General features: G+C 44.5%; 1 protein-coding gene across 2 annotated transcripts; it reads left to right on the top strand.

Moving 5' to 3' along the window:
* Positions 1-813: 813 nt before the first annotated feature.
* Positions 814-19,237, top strand: mapk11 (mitogen-activated protein kinase 11). 2 transcript variants are annotated; one of them, XM_037122084.1, is made up of 12 exons: positions 814-1,114; positions 9,938-10,067; positions 10,175-10,233; positions 10,473-10,584; positions 11,860-11,889; positions 12,555-12,602; positions 12,709-12,823; positions 12,920-12,991; positions 13,394-13,473; positions 13,716-13,794; positions 13,938-14,111; positions 15,942-19,237. In XM_037122084.1, exons 1-12 carry the CDS (start codon positions 1,002-1,004, stop codon positions 16,013-16,015), a joined length of 1,086 nt encoding a protein of 361 aa, XP_036977979.1. In that variant the 5' UTR covers positions 814-1,001; the 3' UTR covers positions 16,016-19,237. The 2 variants fall into 2 exon arrangements, with proteins under 2 accessions (XP_036977979.1, XP_036977981.1); XM_037122086.1 differs by lacking the exon at positions 814-1,114 and adding an exon at positions 8,904-9,061.
* The last annotated feature ends 5 nt before the right edge of the window (positions 19,238-19,242 follow it).

Raw genomic sequence — 19,242 nt, 5'->3', positions numbered from 1 at the left:
CATGTAGGAATTGATTTAGAAGAGCTGCTGGGTTGTTGGTAGCAGTGCTCAGTCGTGTGTGAGCTGACCAATCAGAGCAGACTTGGTATTCTGGGCCTTAAAGAGACAGGAGCAAAAACAGAGTGTTTCAGACAGATGGGAATAGAGTGCTGTGACATGTGTTTTTCGAGCTTTAAAGCATGTAAACCTATTCTAGTAGTAACCTAAAAGAAAATTCTGAACTTTAAAAAAAGTATGTCAGTATCACAGTTCTGACAATTTTGACAGTATGATATCTTTATATTGTGCTGCAGGGAGACCGATCTACAGCTCCTGTGTTAGCGGCCAAAAACACCAACCTGAGCTACCACTCTGGACCGCTGCATGCACGGCTAACTGAGCTAACCAGCTAATTGTTGCTACAGTTAGCAGCAGTTAATCTGGTGATCGACTGCCACCAATTTGTTTTCGACAATGAATTCCACAGGATGCACATTTTTACATATTTCATTTTTAAGGTGGCCGTAATATATAAAACAAGGGCTATATCATAGTATAACACTTGGACCACAATTATACTGTAAGACTTAAAGAAATACCAAAAGTAAATTACTGACTTAAAATAGAAACAGGCCAGCAATTAAATCAAAATACTTACTACTTTACTTTAATATTAAATTTACTTAAGCATAAGTATGTGGTAGTGTTGTATTAATACTCTTAACCGAGGATTTGAATACACTGCTTTTCAACAATGTAGCTACAGGGAGGGGAGGAGGGTGTGTGTGTGTGTGTGTGTGTGTGTGTGAGAAAGAGAGAGACGGAGAGGGGAGAGAGAGCTAGGCTGTCACTGGCCGGTGCGGTGTGTGTGTGTGTGTGTGTGTGTGTGTGTGCAGCAGCAGCAGCTCGGCTCAGGCAGCAGACGGCGGCCCCATCTACCGTCCCCTCCTCCGATCATCTCCATTCTCCCCCTTCTCCTCCTTCCGCTCGCTGCTCACATCTTCCGCAGCCGGCTCGGCGACATGTCCGCCCGACCAGGATTTTACCGGCAGGAGCTGAACAAGACCGTGTGGGAGGTTCCGGAGCGGTACCAGAACCTGACGCCGGTGGGCTCCGGAGCATACGGCTCGGTGTGGTGAGTGTGTGTGTGTGTGTGTGTGTGTGTGTGTGTGTGCGTGTGCGTGCGGGGCGGGTGGAGGGGCGAGGCTGCACAGCCACAACATTTACCGTATGTTGGTCATGATGCATCAGCATAGCGATGCGTTCATGTTCGTGTCGGTCATAGGAAAGCTGCGCGTGGAGACTGATGTTATATTGGGGGTTATATTGTTGCTATTATTACCAGATCATTAGTGTCATCAACATTATTATCATTATCATTATTACTATGCCTCTCAGCTTCGTTGTCAGTGCCGAACAAAAACATGAAATAATGCAATTATTTCTATGTTTAAATGTCCACATTGAAGCGTTTCTTCATGTGTACTGTCGTCAGCCACAGAGGAAGACACAGCTGCTCTGCTTGACTTGTTTTTACCCCCACAGCCCAGTGTCTGCTGTCTTTATGTGTGGAGGGGAAATTAATGATTGAGACAGCATCAGCACAGGAATTTCCCAAATACTCCCCACCCTCCTCCCCCCCAGCCTGCACACACTAACACACACTCTCATTCTCTATACTCTAATATGAGGAGTCACTCTGCAGAGGCTGGTGTAGCGGGAACCCTAAAAAAAAAAAAGAAAAAAATGCACATCTGGTTCTCCCCTTGACTAACACGATGCAGGTCCTGGCACCTTGAAGCCCGCACCATCGTTTAACGGGTCCAGAAGCCCCCCACAGCCAGCCCCTTCCCTCCACCCACAGCCTCCGTCCCACTGTCTGTCTGGATGCAGACATCTCCGGCGCTGGAAACATGCAGTTGCTCAGCTGGTGGGATCCCGTTGCCATGGCGATGTGTCATGGCGATAACCACCTCCGTCAGTCAATATTAATTAAGCCGTAATAGAAGGCTGATGGCTACCTCAGGAAATGCTTGACTGGCGGATCCCAGTGGACTCACGGTAACAGTTTTCGAGCCCCGAGTAAGACACCAGGTGGGAATTTGACTGGTTTTGTATCACCGGCATTCACTGATTTTGTTGGCAATCAACTGATGAGTGGTGAACTTACATTTGGAGTCGGAACACTCTTTTTGCTGGAGAAAATCTCAAACACCAATCAAACTGGCTAACCCAGGCAGTGCTGATTCTTTTACTATAATGCACTGCACAGAAACAATATGGCGGCCACCGCCAGTTCAAGAACTTCCTCTTTTTCCAGCCATATCGGTCCGGTGAGGCGCAGGGCGTCCTGGTCATCGTAGGTTTTGACCAAAAGCAAAAGCATGTAGCAACGGTTTCAAAGTGATCTTGGTCGTCCCAGCCGTGAAATACTTGTTCAAGCTCTTCCACCAAAGCTTGGATGTGGCAAGCCCCGTGACGACAGTGAGAGGTAACTGTTGAGCCCAAGCAACGAAGAAACAAAATGAATCGAAAGAAGTTCCGCAGCCATGAAAGGAAAACTCTCTCTGCAGTTGCACTGTGAAATGTAACTTCGGTGAAGTCTAATCGCCCTCGCAGTAAACCCGGTCTGATGACACCCCTGACTCGAGCATATGCCCACTGAGCCTTCCCAGACTACCATGAGGAAAAAAAGAGAAAAAAAAAAGAAAAATCCAAAAATTCATAGGCCAGCTTTGCTACACTGTGTGCTCCCCAATCCTGTAAGGCTGAGTCCAAATCCTGTGATGCTTTCTACCAAGAGGATGAGAGAGAGGCGGAAGATTTAATGCCTCTAAGTCCAAATTTCTCCAGACGGAGCGCTCGCTCTGTGCTGTTTAGGAGACAGTCTGGAATAGGATGCTGAGTTCTGATTCATCATTTGTTGTTTGGAGCTTTCTCTGTGTGGGTGAGGAAGAATCCCTAACTGACACTTCAGGCTGAGTTTACTGCTTCTTCTTCTCGCAGTGTCAGAGCTGCGTGTCCCAGAAGTGCAGGAGAGTGTTTGGGCTATCGTCATAGATTCAGGTCTTGTGCAATGTCCCGTATTAGAAAAGACATTCTAGCAGGAAACTGATATGGAGCTCATGTGTCAGCCTCTTCAGCCGCACCCATCATAGCTGCTTGCCTGCGTCCAGAAGGGAGGTTTTATCTCGACAGCAGCTGACTTCCTGTCAAGTCAGATGTTAATTAAGACACCGTACGAACATGCAGGAGATGGGATGTGCTTCTCGGCCAGAGCTCCGCTTTCCAATTCAGGCTCCCACAGGAGTGTTTTGTGCACAAACATCTTGCCAACATGGCAGCTTTTAAAGCTCGGCTCAGAATAGAGCAAGAGTAAAAATGTAGATGGATCATGACTTTGCTCTCAGATGTTTGATTCGCCCTCAGGAGTATAAGCACACTGGTATTTTTGGAGCATGAAACTGCCGTGGCTGAGGTTTTGATTCCAGTTTTGGACCGTCGCGCGGCGTGTGCAGTGTTATCAAAGCATCCATTCATGGAACATGAAGCTTGTCTGTGTTTACAGAAGATAACCGACATTTGTTACACCGGATCTTTAAAGGTTCGGTTCAGTTCATGGAGTCAGAGCTCATGTCCGTCTATTGTTGACTATTTTCAGCCAGTAACTCACAGGGAAGAGAGAAGTCATTTTAATTGCAATGAACTTTTAAAGAAGACATATTAGGCTCATTTTCAGTTTCTTGATTTTACTTTGCATTGCTACTAGAATATTCACTTAATGCGCAGGAAACAACCGTTTTCTCAAACTGTCCAGTGCTGCACCACTGTATCACCCCCCTGTCTGAAATGCTCTGTTTTAAGCTCCTGTCTCTTTTAAGTATCCCCCCCTTCTGAACAGTCTGCTCTGATTGGTCAGATCGCACAGGCCTGAGCTAGCAACGCTAGCAACGAGCAGCTGTGCTGAATCAGCTCTTAAGTGTTTGACATCACCTGGTGTAGCGTGATGTCACAAAGTCATGGGATTAAAGGCGGGACTACTAATAAGGCGTTTCAGGAGCGGCAGTTTCTGTGGGAGAGTGGAGCTCCTATTAGCCACACCAGCACATATAAAAAAACCGAAAAAGCACAAAAGGTCTCCTTAAATTATATGCTTCAAAACAATGAAGATAATTGATAAAGTTAATTGATCAAGTTAATTGCATCTAAAAGCATGCAGGCTTTCTCTACAGTCTAAACATTGTATCCATCACATCTAGCTATCGATTTCTGTTGCTTATCCGTAACTTTTAGAAAACAAACCACTCCACACACTAAATCTTTGGTGTCCCAAACCTCTTGTCTGTCGCACAGTGTTTAACATGTGTGTAATCGTAAGAAGAACGTGGAGAGATAAAAAAAGCGAGTTTTTTTCCTTCCGCCTCCTGTTTTAATCACTGCACCTTCTGAGCTGTTAGATTTCTCAGGGCATCGCATCGACAGCGTGTAAGTGTGAAAGATGGCGCTGGTGAAATGCCCAGACTTTCACTCAAACTCTTTCTTAAATTAAAACACACACGCACGCACGCACACAAAGAACATTCCTCCACACACCACCCTGCAGAGCCCCTTGCATTGTTAATGTTGATCTCGGGCCCATTGTCAGTGACTTTCTCATGGTAAGGCTCGATTAGCAGTCAGATGGGGGGGGATGGCTGCTGGGAGTGCGACGTACGTATGCATGTGCGGCGATATGGGGGGTTTGGATCCATCCCACAGTCTACCTCTTGAGACGCACAGTAAAACTGCTCTCACCGTTTATCTCACACGGCGGCGTGCTCTCTTTTGTAATGCCTCTTGAGGCTGCAGAGCTGAGGTCAAGGATCCGACAAGATCACATAATCCATTATAGCTGGAGCCGAGCAACCTATACCCCCATCGCCCCTGGGAGAAGGGGATCCTAGTGACACAGAAATAGAACTTAGAAAGAGAATAGTGGAGTAGTTACGAGGGAGTACATTAAGGATGAGATCTCGAGATTCAGGAGCTGAAGAGCACAGATACCAGAGAGAGAGAGAGAGAGAGAGAGAGAGAGAGAGAGAGAAAGAGGGGTATCATAAATACAGAGCTGATTGAATAATTTAACACGCAGCGCCTCTTGAATTTTGATAAGTCATGAAACAAAAAAGTTCGGAGAGGGCTGAACGCTGTGGTATCTCTCTCCTAATCCAGACTCATTGTCCTCTCATCTCCCTCTTGCCATTGAATAGTCTCTTTTCCCACTTCTGTTCCCGACACCGAAACTGTGCCGATTTTGGGCCGGGCGAGAGCGACCGTCAGGAGGGAATGTGCGCTAAAGCTGATCAAGGCTGCTTTCATCTCATGTCAGCGTATGTAACATCTGTTCAGTGAACCAGAACTCTGGCACGGAGCCTCTCATTTGGTTTAACCATGAATAAAACATGGCCGCCTAATTGTCACCTGTCAAAATTGTTACGTCTCGGCTTGTCGGTCGGTAGATTGGAAACATGATGAACGGAGCCGAAAGCCGAGATTGGGTTTCTGATTTGTTGCTTATCGTGTTTGGGTAGATGGATGGTTGTCGGGTGACTGCAGTGCAATTTAAAAGACATGGGTGTGTGCATGCTTAATGATAGTGTGTGGGTGTGAGAGAGTGAGGGTATGTGTGGGGGAATTCAGATTCAGATGAGAACTTGATGCGACACAGCTAGTTAGCATAGTTAGCATGATGATTTCACGCAGGTGGAAACAGCTGGCCTGGTCCCACACGGCACTGTGTGAAACGAAATTATAATTTTTACACATCTTTTTTGTATAACTTAAAGATATTAGATGGAATTAGTGAGCTTTAGAGGTGCTGGTAGAGTGATTTCGCTACCTTCGAACAGAGCTATGTTAGCTCCTCCCCTGTTTCCAGACAAGCTAAGATGAAAAGCCTCTAAATGTAGCATTCCATCTCCCCTCTTCCAAAGCCTTTACATCACATCAGCTAGCATTGCGAAGGCTAGGAAACGTTAGGTAAGGTTGATAAAGTTAGCTAGCAAATGTTAGCATTGCTAATGCTAGGTAACATTAACGTCGCTATCGCTTGCTTGCTAACATTGGGGCAGTACAGTATATCTATAGAAATCAGCCATTTCTTACGTTGTTTCCCCACAAACTGACAACTATGTGCGTTTACGTGATATGAATCACGTTGCTTTTGGCTGACAAGCTTTGTTAGGAGCTGGAACCAACAGTCACACTTTTCACTCAGACAAAACAATCACTTTGGACCAGACAAAAAATTTTAAATGATTGATAAACCATCATAATAATTTTTTTTAAGAAAAAAAGATAAATTTATTCTGCACCTTTCTCCATGCTCGTAGATGCCTTTAAAAAAAAAAAAAGAAAGAAAAGATTTGACTACATAAAAGTCTCTCAATATGACCTATAAAGGGGCCCCGTGTAACTGCTGTGTTGTATTGGAAGCCAGTGGTGTTTATGGTAGCGGGCCCCATTTCTGAGCTAACGTTAGCTACCGTTGCACTTTGCTAACATTGTGGAGGGAGGAGCTGTGACAAGAACATGCATGAAGTCGCATCATTTGGACTGTCTGTAAAATCTGACCCGAGTCCAGCAGCATTAAGACAGCGTAAACAAATCATCCACAGGCTTGTATAGGTAGCGTTTCAAGTCACGTCATGATCCGACCGCTTATAGCAAATAAAAGATGTGACTAATACATGAATTAAATGGATTCGTGATTCAAAGAATTGCTCCAAATTGTTACACAGAGCCCCTTAAATACCCTGCATAAAAACCGAATGCCGTTTGGGATGCAGGGAACGAACTCGGTGGCTCGTAATTCCCTCTCTCTATTTGCAAGAGCCCTCCCATTTCAAATATATGCTAATCGTATAGTTCTTCCCTACTAATTTAATGAGAATGCATCACATTAACTGATAAGATGAGAAAATGCCCATGAAACCACTTTCCATTTGTGCATAAACAGAGTACTCGAATCATCTGACGTCTGGTATTAGCTGCCCCCTCCCCCCCTTCCTTCCTTTTTGAAACTGGAGGAGCATTAAGTGCTTTGATATATATATATATATATAAAAAAATAAAACAATACCGAGACAAGAGAAGAGGAGAGAAATCGATGCTCGGTTGGGCTGTGTGTGTGTGTGTGTGTGTGTGTGTGTGTGTCGACAGCAGCGCAGTCCAACCCATGTATGGAAGATGGCAGGGGGAGGAAGGTATGTGAGAGGCAGGGAGGCCTGGTTCGTGTCAGGGGCGGAGGGGACCGGCTGCTGTCCTGGACGAAAGCTCGGCAGGGACATCCGGACTGGCAGTGGGGGAGTCAAGGCACACGGATGCACTTCAGCTGCGCCAGAGAGTAGTTTACTCATGCGCGTGAACATCACAGGTCACCGTGAAGTGATACAGTAATATTTACACTGAGCTTCACACCGCGGACGGGCAGGAGACACGCATCATTTGGCGGGGCACTTCTGGTCAGTTTCAGGATGCAGCGTGACTGCTGCGAGCTTGCAGGTTTCCAGGAAAAAGAGGAATGACAGATATTGACGGTTGCACAGGCCCCCTCCGTCAATAGATTTGATACATTTTAGAGAGAAGAGAGAAGATGAAAAAGCCCCAATAAAATACAGTCAGACCAGCAAAATGGTTACAGGCTGCCGAAGCTATGCTCTGTGCCTTCACGGTGTCCATGTGTAGGCCACTGCAAGGGACACATAGAGAATGAAATCAGATGGATGTCAGAAATTAAAGGGATAGTTGTGAAATTGTTTGAGATAAGAAGACCGATGCCTCTCTCATACGTGCTATGCCAAATAAAATATAAGATACTGCCAAGAGATGATTAGCATACGCTAGAATACAGAGTGGAAACAGAGGGGAAATGGCTAGCACAAAAAAATAAATAAATCCAACAGCACATTCAAAAAGGACTTTTATCATAGTTGTTTGATCAGCACACAAAGCAAAGTGTAAAAATAACAAATAGTGTTGTTTTTCAGTGTTTAAAGGGGCACTATGTGGTTTTGTAGAAGATTTACAATATTAATCAGGCAACGATACAAAACCAGATATATTTTTCCCCATAGCTGAATAAACAAGCTGTTCAAAGAGGATAATTAGGTCCCCAGAAACACTTTTTGAAACGAGAAAGGTGGCAGGGTCCGCCGCATATAAACAAAACAGTATGAAACTGCGTTGTCGTTTGTTTATTCAGTTTATTCGGCCCTGAAAACTGGGGAGTGTTTATTTATCAAGTTTGTTTAGGCAAAAAAAACCAAATCAGTCGAAATGACGCAGTGCTCCTCTGAGTGAGACTGTCATTGAACGCCACTCAGGGAGAAGTCTGTGGCTGAGGAGTCAGTTGTCGCACCCACGACAGAATAAAACGATGCCGCGTGACAAGTGGAGTTGTTGGGGGTTTTTTTTTCACACAGTAAAAAAAGTTCTTGTTATTGCCTCAGTGTACCGTGCCTCACCCAGAGCTGACTGCTTGATACGACTGCTCTTGTATTCTGCTGCCCAAAAGATCTTTGAAGTAAAAGGTGAATCGGCGGATTGCGGTTTCGACAGAAGTTCACCACGTTACTGAGAAATTCCTGAAATGAGCACACATCAGAAAAAAAACATTACGCGTGTGCAAAAGGGGATTTTTTTAAACATTTTTTTTGGTTAAGTTATCAGGAATTAGTTAGAAAAACAATGGTACAGGCCAGGTGACAGCGAGACGGTGTAAACCATACATGGAGTCAGTCGGTTCGACGTGTAAAGGACAGTGAGTCTTCCCTCGAACAGCCTTTTTCCAGTGTTTCACTTCTTCCTTTTGTTGCTCTGTCACTGCAGTGCCGCGCAGCAATTTCTCAATTCTCAGCCCCTTTCCTTCCTGTTTGCCTGTTCCGCTCTCTGATGCCTGTAGTATTAGTATTATTATCGCTGTGAGCGGTGAAAAAAAGACATCAGCACCACAAAGGCAGCGGAGTGAGCGGCAGCAGGGCCCGCCGCTCGGTGCGTGGAATTGGCATTTACATTTCAAAAGAGGCAGACTAAATGAACCCCGGTACTTTTTTAAAATTTTTTTTTACAATATCCGACATGCTCACTTCTCTTGTTCCACCACATCCTCTGTCACCATCTCCTGCTCTCTCTGCATCCGTCTGTCATTCTCTGTTTCTATAGATAGACATTATCTCACAATCTGAGGCTGATATCAGGTTTGACATTTGGGGGGTAATAAGGAACGAACAGCGGACACCAGCTAGCTTGGCTTCATCCAAAAGTAACATTTGGCTAAACTGCAGAGACGCAGTAATTAATGCACTACATTTCATTTGTTCAGTTTCTTGGTGGTAAAACAACAATTTGACGTTTTAGCACGATGACAGGAAACGGGGAAACAGCTCGGCTAGCCAGCTGTGTCCAAAAGTTACAAAATTAGAGGATGGAGCTGTGACTTATCTGTATTAGTACAGATTAAACAAAGGAAATTGAAATTGCTGGTGATGAAGTATTAACCATGTACATAAACCTACCTTTGGACACTACTAGGCTAGCTGTTTCACACGTTTTCCAGTTGTCAGGCTTTTGGCCGCAGCTACGTAAATAGGACTGAAGGACAAACGTGATATGAATTTTGTTATCTAACTCTTGACAAGAAAGCCAATGAACTAATTTCCCGAGATGTCAACCTTCTTCAATATATTTATTTATTTTCACTGCTTTTTTGGGTTTGTTTTTATGGAACTTGCATTTTTATGTCTATTTACGATAAAAACTCTATGGTTTTGGTGGATGGATGGATGGATGGATGGATGGTTTTGGATTTAAAAAAACAACAACGACTACATTTTGGGACGTCATCTCATCATATCAATGACAGTAGCTTCAGTAAACAATACGCTCTAATCGATTATCTCTCTCTCTGTTCTCTCTCCAGCTCGGCCTATGATGTCGTCCTACGGCAGAAGGTTGCGGTGAAGAAGCTGTCCAGGCCCTTTCAGTCTCTGATCCACAGCCGCCGCTCGTACCGGGAACTCAGGCTGCTCAAGCACATGAAACACGAGAATGTTAGTGCTCCTCGAGATAGCACCCAGAGACGGGCAGTCGCGGCTCCCCCGCGTGCTTCCGCTTCTGTTATTGATCAGCTCTGCATGTCTTGTCTCTGCCCCTGCAGGTAATAGGGCTGCTGGACGTCTTCACACCTGCTGCAGCGTTAGAGGACTTCAATGAACTGTAAATCCTTTTTTTTTTTCTCTCTCTTGATGTTTCCTACGAGCTATACAGCTGTCCACATTTCAACAAAAAAAAAACCTCAAAGATTCTGTGATCACAGGGCAGGGGTGGTGTAGGTGGAGGTTATCTTAGGGGGATTACAAGCTCGCAATAAATGACGGTTGCCATGGCATCATCACTATGTGCTACCCCAACCCCCCACTCACCCCGTGCACCTTCCCCCCTTGTTTTTTCCACAGCTACCTGGTGACTAACCTGATGGGCGCAGACCTCAATAACATCGTTAAATTTCAGAGGCTGTCAGACGAGCACGTGCAGTTCTTAATTTACCAGCTTCTCCGTGGCCTCAAGGTACCCGCATAACGACACACCTGCTGTACGCCGTACTGAACGCTGCATGCATAATATATGTGTTGTACCGGAGAGATGTGCAGGGAGCATTTCAGTGGTTTCCAGGTCGTTTCTTTTGTCTGACGTGCCCCCACAGCCCCGACAGATGAACTCGATTGCAATTGAACTTTTGATATTTTATGTCGCTGTGGTCAAGTGTGATTTTATGCTACTAACTTCAGTGACGAAAACAAAAAGCTGCCATCAACAGAAGAGAGTCGAGAATTTACGGGGGCATCAGCAGTGGGCAACAAAAAGTCAATTGGGCTTGTCTGTTTCAAAAGAGAGAGAAACTTGAATTTGGTTGTACAGTTAAAATGCAAAAATATCTGTTTTCCTGAAATATATAAATACTTTCAGCATGGATAAATTAGTTGAATTTTGCAGCTGAAAGGAATGGATGGATGGTTGAATAAGGTGGCTAAGATAATGGATAAATGGTGTAAATTACCAAATTCTGCTCCTTTGAGTCATAGTCCCAGTCAGAGCTGCTGTAAATCACCTCCATACTGTTTCCCCCCCATCTTCAAACTGGCATCTCTTCTCGGTAGCCTGGTTTTAGCTGACCCCCCCCATCTGGTTGTGCTTCAGCTAGACATCTGTCAGACAAAAGGGCTCCTGAGCACCACAGCTAACTGGGCTACTTGCTAACAGCAATTAGTCGCAGTAGCTAAAGATAGCTATTATACACCTGAAACTCTTGTAATAATTCAAACTATCGATTAATTTTAGATAACTATGTTAACTGTTTAATTTAAATATTTATCCATTACTACTCTCTGTTTCCAAACTACCTCAGCTGATTCTGTTATTGCTGAATAGCTTTCACACAATAGCAGGTGTCACAGCTGACATTCTCTGTGGCTTAGAAATTTGGTGTGAATTGGGGCTGCCTGTCAGCCGTCTCTCTGTCAGAAATATGAAACCACAGTCTATGTTTGCATCAACACTCCTTATATTTATCTTAAGCTCCACATCCTGTTATTCTTCATGAATTCTGCCCGAAGCCTGACTGCTTACACTGAATCAGCCCAGCAGCCGGCCGGACCGGCTGTTCAGCCTTCCTGGTGACCAGGAGGCAGACAAAGCAGCCTCCCTTTTAGATGGGGGTGCCATATGAACTGCACTGTTGACCCCTGTCTCCCTTTATGTCCTCTCTCTCTCTCTCTCTCTCTCTCTCTCCTCCCCTCTCTCCTCCCCCCATCCTCCTGCCCCACCCCGCCGCCTGTCGAACAGTACATCCATTCAGCGGGATTGATCCACAGAGTGAGTGCCTCCTTGTTGTCATTTTGACCGTCAAGTTTGCGAAAAGCATAAAAGTTCTTGCCGGCTTTAAAAAGTAACTTCTGAACACAGATTTCCCTTTATATTTCCCTTAAAATAGCACTCCACTGTCTGGCGGTATCATCGCCGAAGATATGTGATGTTTACGCAGTGAAACTCTCGAAGCCCAGTACTGCATGTTTTATACTGTCTGCACCGTTCACTCAAACCAAAATATTCTGGATGCCTTTGCGTGATCTTATTCACCTTCACACACACTTCAGTAGGACATTCTCAAAGACTCTGGAATCTGCACCAGATAAAGCTCTGTATGTTTGGCTGCGCGGCATGACTGAGTTCCAGTCTTTGAAAATGGATTGTAGCCTCCTTAAGAGAAAAAAAAATAAAAGTAGAGTATCTACTTGTTATTGTCCTTCAAGGTTGTTAGAGTTGGGTGAAATCCAGTTGCCGGGGCCGAAGGAGTGAATATTTGATAATTGGCTACAAATAGAAAAGTCGATCAGCAGCTTGAAGCTGAATGTGCGGCAGTGTTAAAAGAACAGGAAAGGGCTGAGCTGCTTTACATTCACATCTACCCCTCTATGTGCAGATACATCTATATTCTAATCATGCTTGTCTCTCCTCCTCTGCTTTGCTGTCTCTGCCAGGACCTCAAGCCGAGCAACGTGGCAGTAAATGAGGACTGTGAGCTGAGGGTGAGATTGAAGTTTAAACCAGCGTGCGGATCCTTCACTCCAACCTGTGAGCTCTATCAATCAACAAAAAAATTAAAATGATAAAAACTGCCTTCCTGTCCTGCAGATACTCGACTTTGGATTGGCCAGACAGACGGACGACGAGATGACAGGCTACGTGGCGACGCGCTGGTACAGAGCACCGGAGATCATGCTGAACTGGATGCACTATAATCAGAACGGTAAGACGCTAATCAGAACTACAGACATTTATGCTTTTTTTTTCCACCAGATGAAATGTCATCCGAATGACTAAACCTCTGGTGTTTCTCTTCCAGTTGATATTTGGTCAGTGGGATGCATTATGGGAGAGCTGCTGAAAGGAAAAGTCCTATTTCCTGGCACCGACTGTATCCTTTATCAGCTTGGCGAGAGCCCGCTGCAATTTGCAGCCTTTTTCCCCCTCTTAGCATCAGCCTTCCATTATCTCCGTAAAGTGCCCTGTGGACGCAGACCTCTTGCGGATTTGCATTACAATCCCGAGGCCTTTCTGAAGGGGAGGCGCATCAACAGAGAGAAGTGGGGAGTGAATGGCAGCGATGACAAAGGGCTGAATTATCCAGGTTATTGTGTTCGGTATCTAAGTGCGGAACTAAAACAAATTTGATTTACTGATCTCTGTGTGTTGGCCGACCTGCCGTCTAGAAAATAGCTGTTGCGCTTGCCGAGAAGAGTTTTCTGGTCTTGAGCTGATTCCCTGTGTGATGACACGATGTGAAATCTGAACAGCCCTTAACTCCTCCCGCGCGAAGACATCGACCAGCTGAAGAGAATCATGGAGGTCGTCGGGACCCCGACGCCGGATCTGTTGAAGAAGATCTGCTCCGAACATGTGAGGATTGTTGGGGGGGGGTGTTTGTTTGGTTTGAAGAGAGTGTAAATGACTCTGTTATCTACATGCTGCTGTGTCACTGCCGCTGACGCAGGCAACCTGATTCATTCACTCTGTTGACATGGCTGCTGATTGAATGGTCAATACGTGTGAGTGTTGGGGTGATTGATCGCTAAACTGTTTGACACTAAATGATCCATACCGTCACATGCCACGAGCTGAGCGCCGCTCTGTATTTGCAGGCGCAGAAGTACATCCAGTCTCTGCCCTTCATGCCTCAGCAGGACCTGGAAAAGATCTTCCGGGGAGCAAATCCGCTAGGTGGGCAATGCGCGATTGCATTATCAACATCTTGAATTCGATTGCAAGGCTTCTAGAGGCTCAGGCGGCTCCCTCCATATTTGTAAATGAGAAATTCAGTTACAAGGATCCATCACCTCCTTCTGTTTCTCTGTCTCCGTTAGCTGTCGATCTGCTGAAGCGCATGCTGGTTCTGGACTGCGATGGGAGGATCTCGGCCAGCGAGGCTCTTTCCCACCCCTACTTCTCGCAGTATCACGATCCGGACGACGAGCCGGAGGCCCCGCCTTACGATCAGACACTGGAGAGTAAAGACCGGACTCTAGAAGAATGGAAAGGTAAACTGTCATTTGGAAAAAAAAAGGGCACAACAGATGTGTTTGCAGTGTATCCATGGCATTTTAAAAATGTCCAGATGTTCTTTACTTCTCAGTTTCTTTTAAAATGAATGCTCTCACTTCCTTCAGCGCAAAATTTTAAAAGGGCACGTTTGATTCGCGGATGAGGAAGTCGCACATGTCGATGCCACAGATCCAAAAAGTCAGCTTCAAACTGCAGAGCTCTTTCTTCGGGGATTACACAATGCTGAGTTTAAATTTGGATGTTTGTCGGAGGGAATGCTGACTACTCGGCCAAAGTACTGAGGGTTATGAAATGTTCACGGACGCCATTTGTGCCGTGATAAATGTGATTACATTTCATTTCAGAGGGGAGTTTTATGGTTTGTGAAATGCCCCGGAGCCGATGTGAGTCATGGCGGATCATTCTGTGCATCCTGATGTAAAGTCTCTGTGACAGACCAGCTGCACAAGCACAATTACAGTGGCACTGATTACAAACTTGTGCCAGAGGACTCCTGGTGTTTATGTCAAGTTAACTGTTGTGACAAAGTAACTTCAAACTTTGACCATACATACGTTTTACTCCACTACATTTATTTGATAACCATAATTACTAGTTAGTTACTAGTTACTGTGCAGGCCGCATGCCGCATCACATTTTTTTTTTTATTTCATACATCTTATCCACAATCAGATTTAGAAAAACAAATGCTGAATCTGATAATCAGAAAATGTCAAATATCTGAGCCAGTGTTCACAAACATTCTGAGAACTCACTAACTAAGCTGAAGAGTGATTTAGATAACTTAGTGAGGAGGCGGGGTCGACCTGGTTGCTAGGTGGGAACCATTGTTTTAAAAGCTGCGATTGGCTGATCAAAAAAAAGAAATTAAAATGTGCTCTTGGTGATACCGGGCAGAGAGTGGACAGTGAACGCAACCTTCCTAATCATAGAATTCAGTCTGTATTCAGAACGACTATTATTTTATGTAATGAATATCTCTGGTGGGTAACTTGTAACATATACTCTAAAGAAGCCCAAAATTCAAACCAAGTCAAACCATTTTAAAGGGAGCACACCAGCGAGGAGTGTTATCTAGCGTTGCATTAACTCACTGTCATTCAGTGGTTGGGGAATATTTCTCCTTCCTCTTTGTCATCCCACCATTTTCTCCTCAAACTAAGAAACAATTAAGGCTCTTAAAAGTCTTAATGTAAAGGACAAAATTATTGGAAAACATCATAATTCTGAGAGCAACTCTTAGACTTAGATAAAGTACCAGATACAATAATTGTCCAGGTCTAAAAGTATACAGTTTATACATACATGTAAAAATATATTTAATGTATTTTTGCTTGTACTTTTGATAAGACTTGTACTCAAATACTATAGGGGTGACTTTCACTTTTGCTAAAGTAATATTTTAACAGGGTGTCTTTACTTTTACCCAAGTTTGACTTTCGGGTACTTTTGCAACACTGATTTCAAGGATACCACTTCATTAAAGGGGCAGCTTGTTGTTTTTGAGAAGAAATTGACATTCACTAGAGGAAAATAATGTCCCCAGAACACTGTTTGAAGCTATAAAGGTGGCAGGGTCCGCCACATGTAAACAAAGTGAGACAGTATGAAACTGTGTTGTCCTTTACTACTGTCATTTTGTTCATGCAGTTTATTTCGGCATGAATAAAACAATCTTCTGATTAAAATGTATTCCTCAAAACTACACAATTTTGTCTCTAAAACCAGTTTGAAAAACAATCCTCACCGTCTCTTTACAAGGCTCAAACCCTTTCTTTTCCCATCTTTCTCATGTATGTCAACAGAGTTGGTATTTGAAGAGGCCAACAGCTTCAAGGCATCCGGCAGCAAGACTGATAGCCTTCAGGTGGAGCAGTAATCCTCTCTCTGCCCCGCCTCGACCCCCCCTGCCCCACCACCACCTACAGAAGGACCACGTACTCAGTGAGCGGGAGAAAGGACTGTGGGAGAGAACTCTGCCTCCCCTCTGCTCGGTGTGACTGTGTCTGGTTGCCTTGTCATGAGTTTGTTTGAGCAGCAGGGCAGGACGGCCTCCGCTGGAGTCGGATGCTCACGCTGCAAACACGGGGGAGAATTTTAGGACCTGACAGACGGAGCTTTCCGTCCAAAAAAGTTGCTTCCTCTTATGTTTCCGCTCGACGAGGGTCAAAAAAAAAAAAAAAGAAAAAAGAAAAAAAGAGGAGGAACCAGTCACTGTGGCTACGTCAGGGATCGCAGAGGACGTGGGGGATTCATACGGGGGAGCAACTTTGAGGGGAACTGAACTGTGTTTACGGACTGATAGAAGGGTTTAAAAAGGATTGAAAAAAAAAAATGCACACTAGGATTTCCAAAGCGACGACCGACCGACCGACCGAGCGCCGTCTGGCCCCTCATCATGACAAATGCCACAAGCAGTCAGCGCTTTCATATACAGAATTCATGTTTCAAGGCTAGCATCGGCGCCACGTCATGCCACATAGCAGCTTTGCGTCTCGCCTGCATACTACTGCATGATTTATGTGCATTTTATTATCACAGACTATTACCGGTACTGTATTATAAACCAACAGGACGGCTTATCGCATCTGCCACCCAGCTGTAAAACCAGCCTGGGGGGGGGGGTCGGACAGCGGCGTTACCAGGAAGCGCGGCCAGCCTTCAGCCTGTTTTATCTTTTCTAATTTCCGCACGGTGAAATAAAAAAAAAACAACAAAAAAACAAAAAGCAAACAATAACCTACTGCTCTCCCTCAGGTGAAGGAAAGTCATCCTCACTTGCTTATAGGATAGTAAATACCAACTGTGCTATTAATTAGCAAGGTTATGAATATATGCCAAAGCTGGAGCAGAGAGGCTTGTGTGGTGGGTTTGTGTTTACAGTGTGACCTCGCCTCTCGGATACAATTTCCACCGATGGCTATTTTTCTGATCACCTGTTGGCTTTGGCAGAGCTCCGTCAGGTTTCCATAGTTGTCTGCTGACTCTTTTACAGCCCCAAACGATTTGTGTTTACCATAATTAAGATTAGGGTTATTTTGTAAACTGTTACAGGCGGTTTCCCGGGCAGCGTGTAACTGTGCTGGATAATAATGTATTACCCAACCGGTAGCTCCATCCGAGCGGCGACTGGTCAAACGCTCCAGGGCTGATGATTCCTACAATGCAGCCATATTTGGCTGCTTGTGGCGTCCAGGGAGCTCATTAGTGATCTTTCATGCCTTTTTCCCAGTGTTACGAACCAGACTGAGCGCGCTCATTAGCGTCCAGAGTATCAAAGCATTGCGGATGTTTTTCACCCCCGATTGTAGCTGTTTCAAGTTCATCGTGACATTATTGTACCCACGCTGATGAAGGCCTTTCACAGGTAACATTTGTGCAAGCGGCATGAGCTCAGCGCGTATGCGGATCCTTACGTGAAATGGCCGACTTCCTCACTGATATTGCGCCACCGCTCTCGCAGCAGACCCGAGTTTTTGTTCTAAATCACTTGCTGAGATAGTAATAATCTGGCTGTGTTAAACCACAGTGCGAAGAGCCGACAAAACCACAGGTTCCCCAGCTGAATACTGAAGGTCAGAGAAAATGTCAAGAAGTGAAAGACAGAGGAGATATTATGAAATCTAGTGTTCTGACATAAACTAAGGAAACACAGTCTTGCACCTAGTTTGGGCAGATCTGTTAATATCTGATAATGTTAAGTGAGAAATACATTTATTAGTATCTTTACTGCGCTGTAACAAGGATTATTATTGTTACTAGGTAGATGGGGACTTAAAACGTAGAAAAACATAAAATGGCTCCATGCAGATCTCTCTGTGTAATCCAAGTCTCCAGAAGCCCTGAGACTTTCACATTGATTTGGAAAGATGATATCAACACCCTCGATGCACGCTCAGGTCTGTGCACCCACTTCAGACTTGGTGTGAGCTAACGCTTTTAGCGTAAAAGCTACAGTGAAGAATTGAGCTTGAAAGAGGGTGTAGATAACGTCTTTTAAAATCAATTTGTGATCTTAGGGCTTCCGCAGACTTGGATCACATGGGACCAGCTAAATGGAGCCATTTTATGTATTTTCAGTTTTAACATTAAAAAAAGTCCCCATCTACCTAAGTTGTTCATAATGACTGAATTTCATTTGGGGGGGAATTTAGCCTTTAACTGACCTTCTGATACCGAGTAGCAATACTAGGTGCTCTTTAGACTAGCGCGTGTACCCTTGACGTTAACCTAGCTTGCTAGGTTAGCTGGTCAGATGAACAACAGAATAAAAAGTGAATTTAAGGGACATTTAGTTGGAAAGTTGTATATTAATGAGTGTAACGCCGGTGTTTTCGACGCTAGTTAGTCTCTCTGACCTCACACCAAGTAGCAGCACAAGTAGCTCTTTACATTAGCTAAAGAGCGTTAAGCTAGCTCTGATTTTAAGGTTAAAGTGTTCATGTAAATGTTCCTTCTCAGTCATGCAGGTTAAAACTGTAGTTTCTTGGCTTCGTCCACGTAAGTTTAACTCAGCCAATGAGATTATTTCTGCCAAAACATCAACTTTTGCCATTTTTGAGGAGCACAAGAAGGAAACTTCCTCCAAACAATTTTTTATTTTTTCCCCTGTGATGGTACACACTGGAGTGCTACGTGTCGCCTTTTGTGCAAGCCGTCCACTAACACTGGATGCAAAACGTCGAATCAGCAGAATCAAAGCTGTCTCAGTCAAAGCGTGTACGAGCTCTGAATGTTCAAAGTGTTTTCTGTGCTTATGTGGACGTTGTACAGTATATGTGGTGGAAATGAATAGCAAACTGCAAAACAAAAACAAAAAAAAAACACGAATGTATATGTATGCTGTGTGTATGTATGCTAACAAGTTAGATGTGTCTTACGAAGACGTCACATGCCGCCACGTGTGTGTGTGTGTGTGTGTGTGTGTGTGTGTGTGTGTGTGTGTGTCGACGGTAGCCATGAGTGTGAAATCATAAAGCAGAATGTCAGCGCTCTGGTTTTTTTTAAACGATTCAGATGATTCTTTTTTTTCTCATTCACCGACGGGTAACATGACTTTGCGAGTCTTGGCTTCAGCAGAATAAACGTCATCTTTTCTGTTCGTGT

The sequence above is a fragment of the Acanthopagrus latus genome, chromosome 14, assembly GCF_904848185.1.
Source record: "Acanthopagrus latus isolate v.2019 chromosome 14, fAcaLat1.1, whole genome shotgun sequence".
NCBI lineage: Eukaryota > Metazoa > Chordata > Actinopteri > Spariformes > Sparidae > Acanthopagrus > Acanthopagrus latus.
The sequence above is the reverse complement of the archived record's forward strand: the minus strand, read 5'-3'. Positions and strand labels throughout refer to the sequence as shown.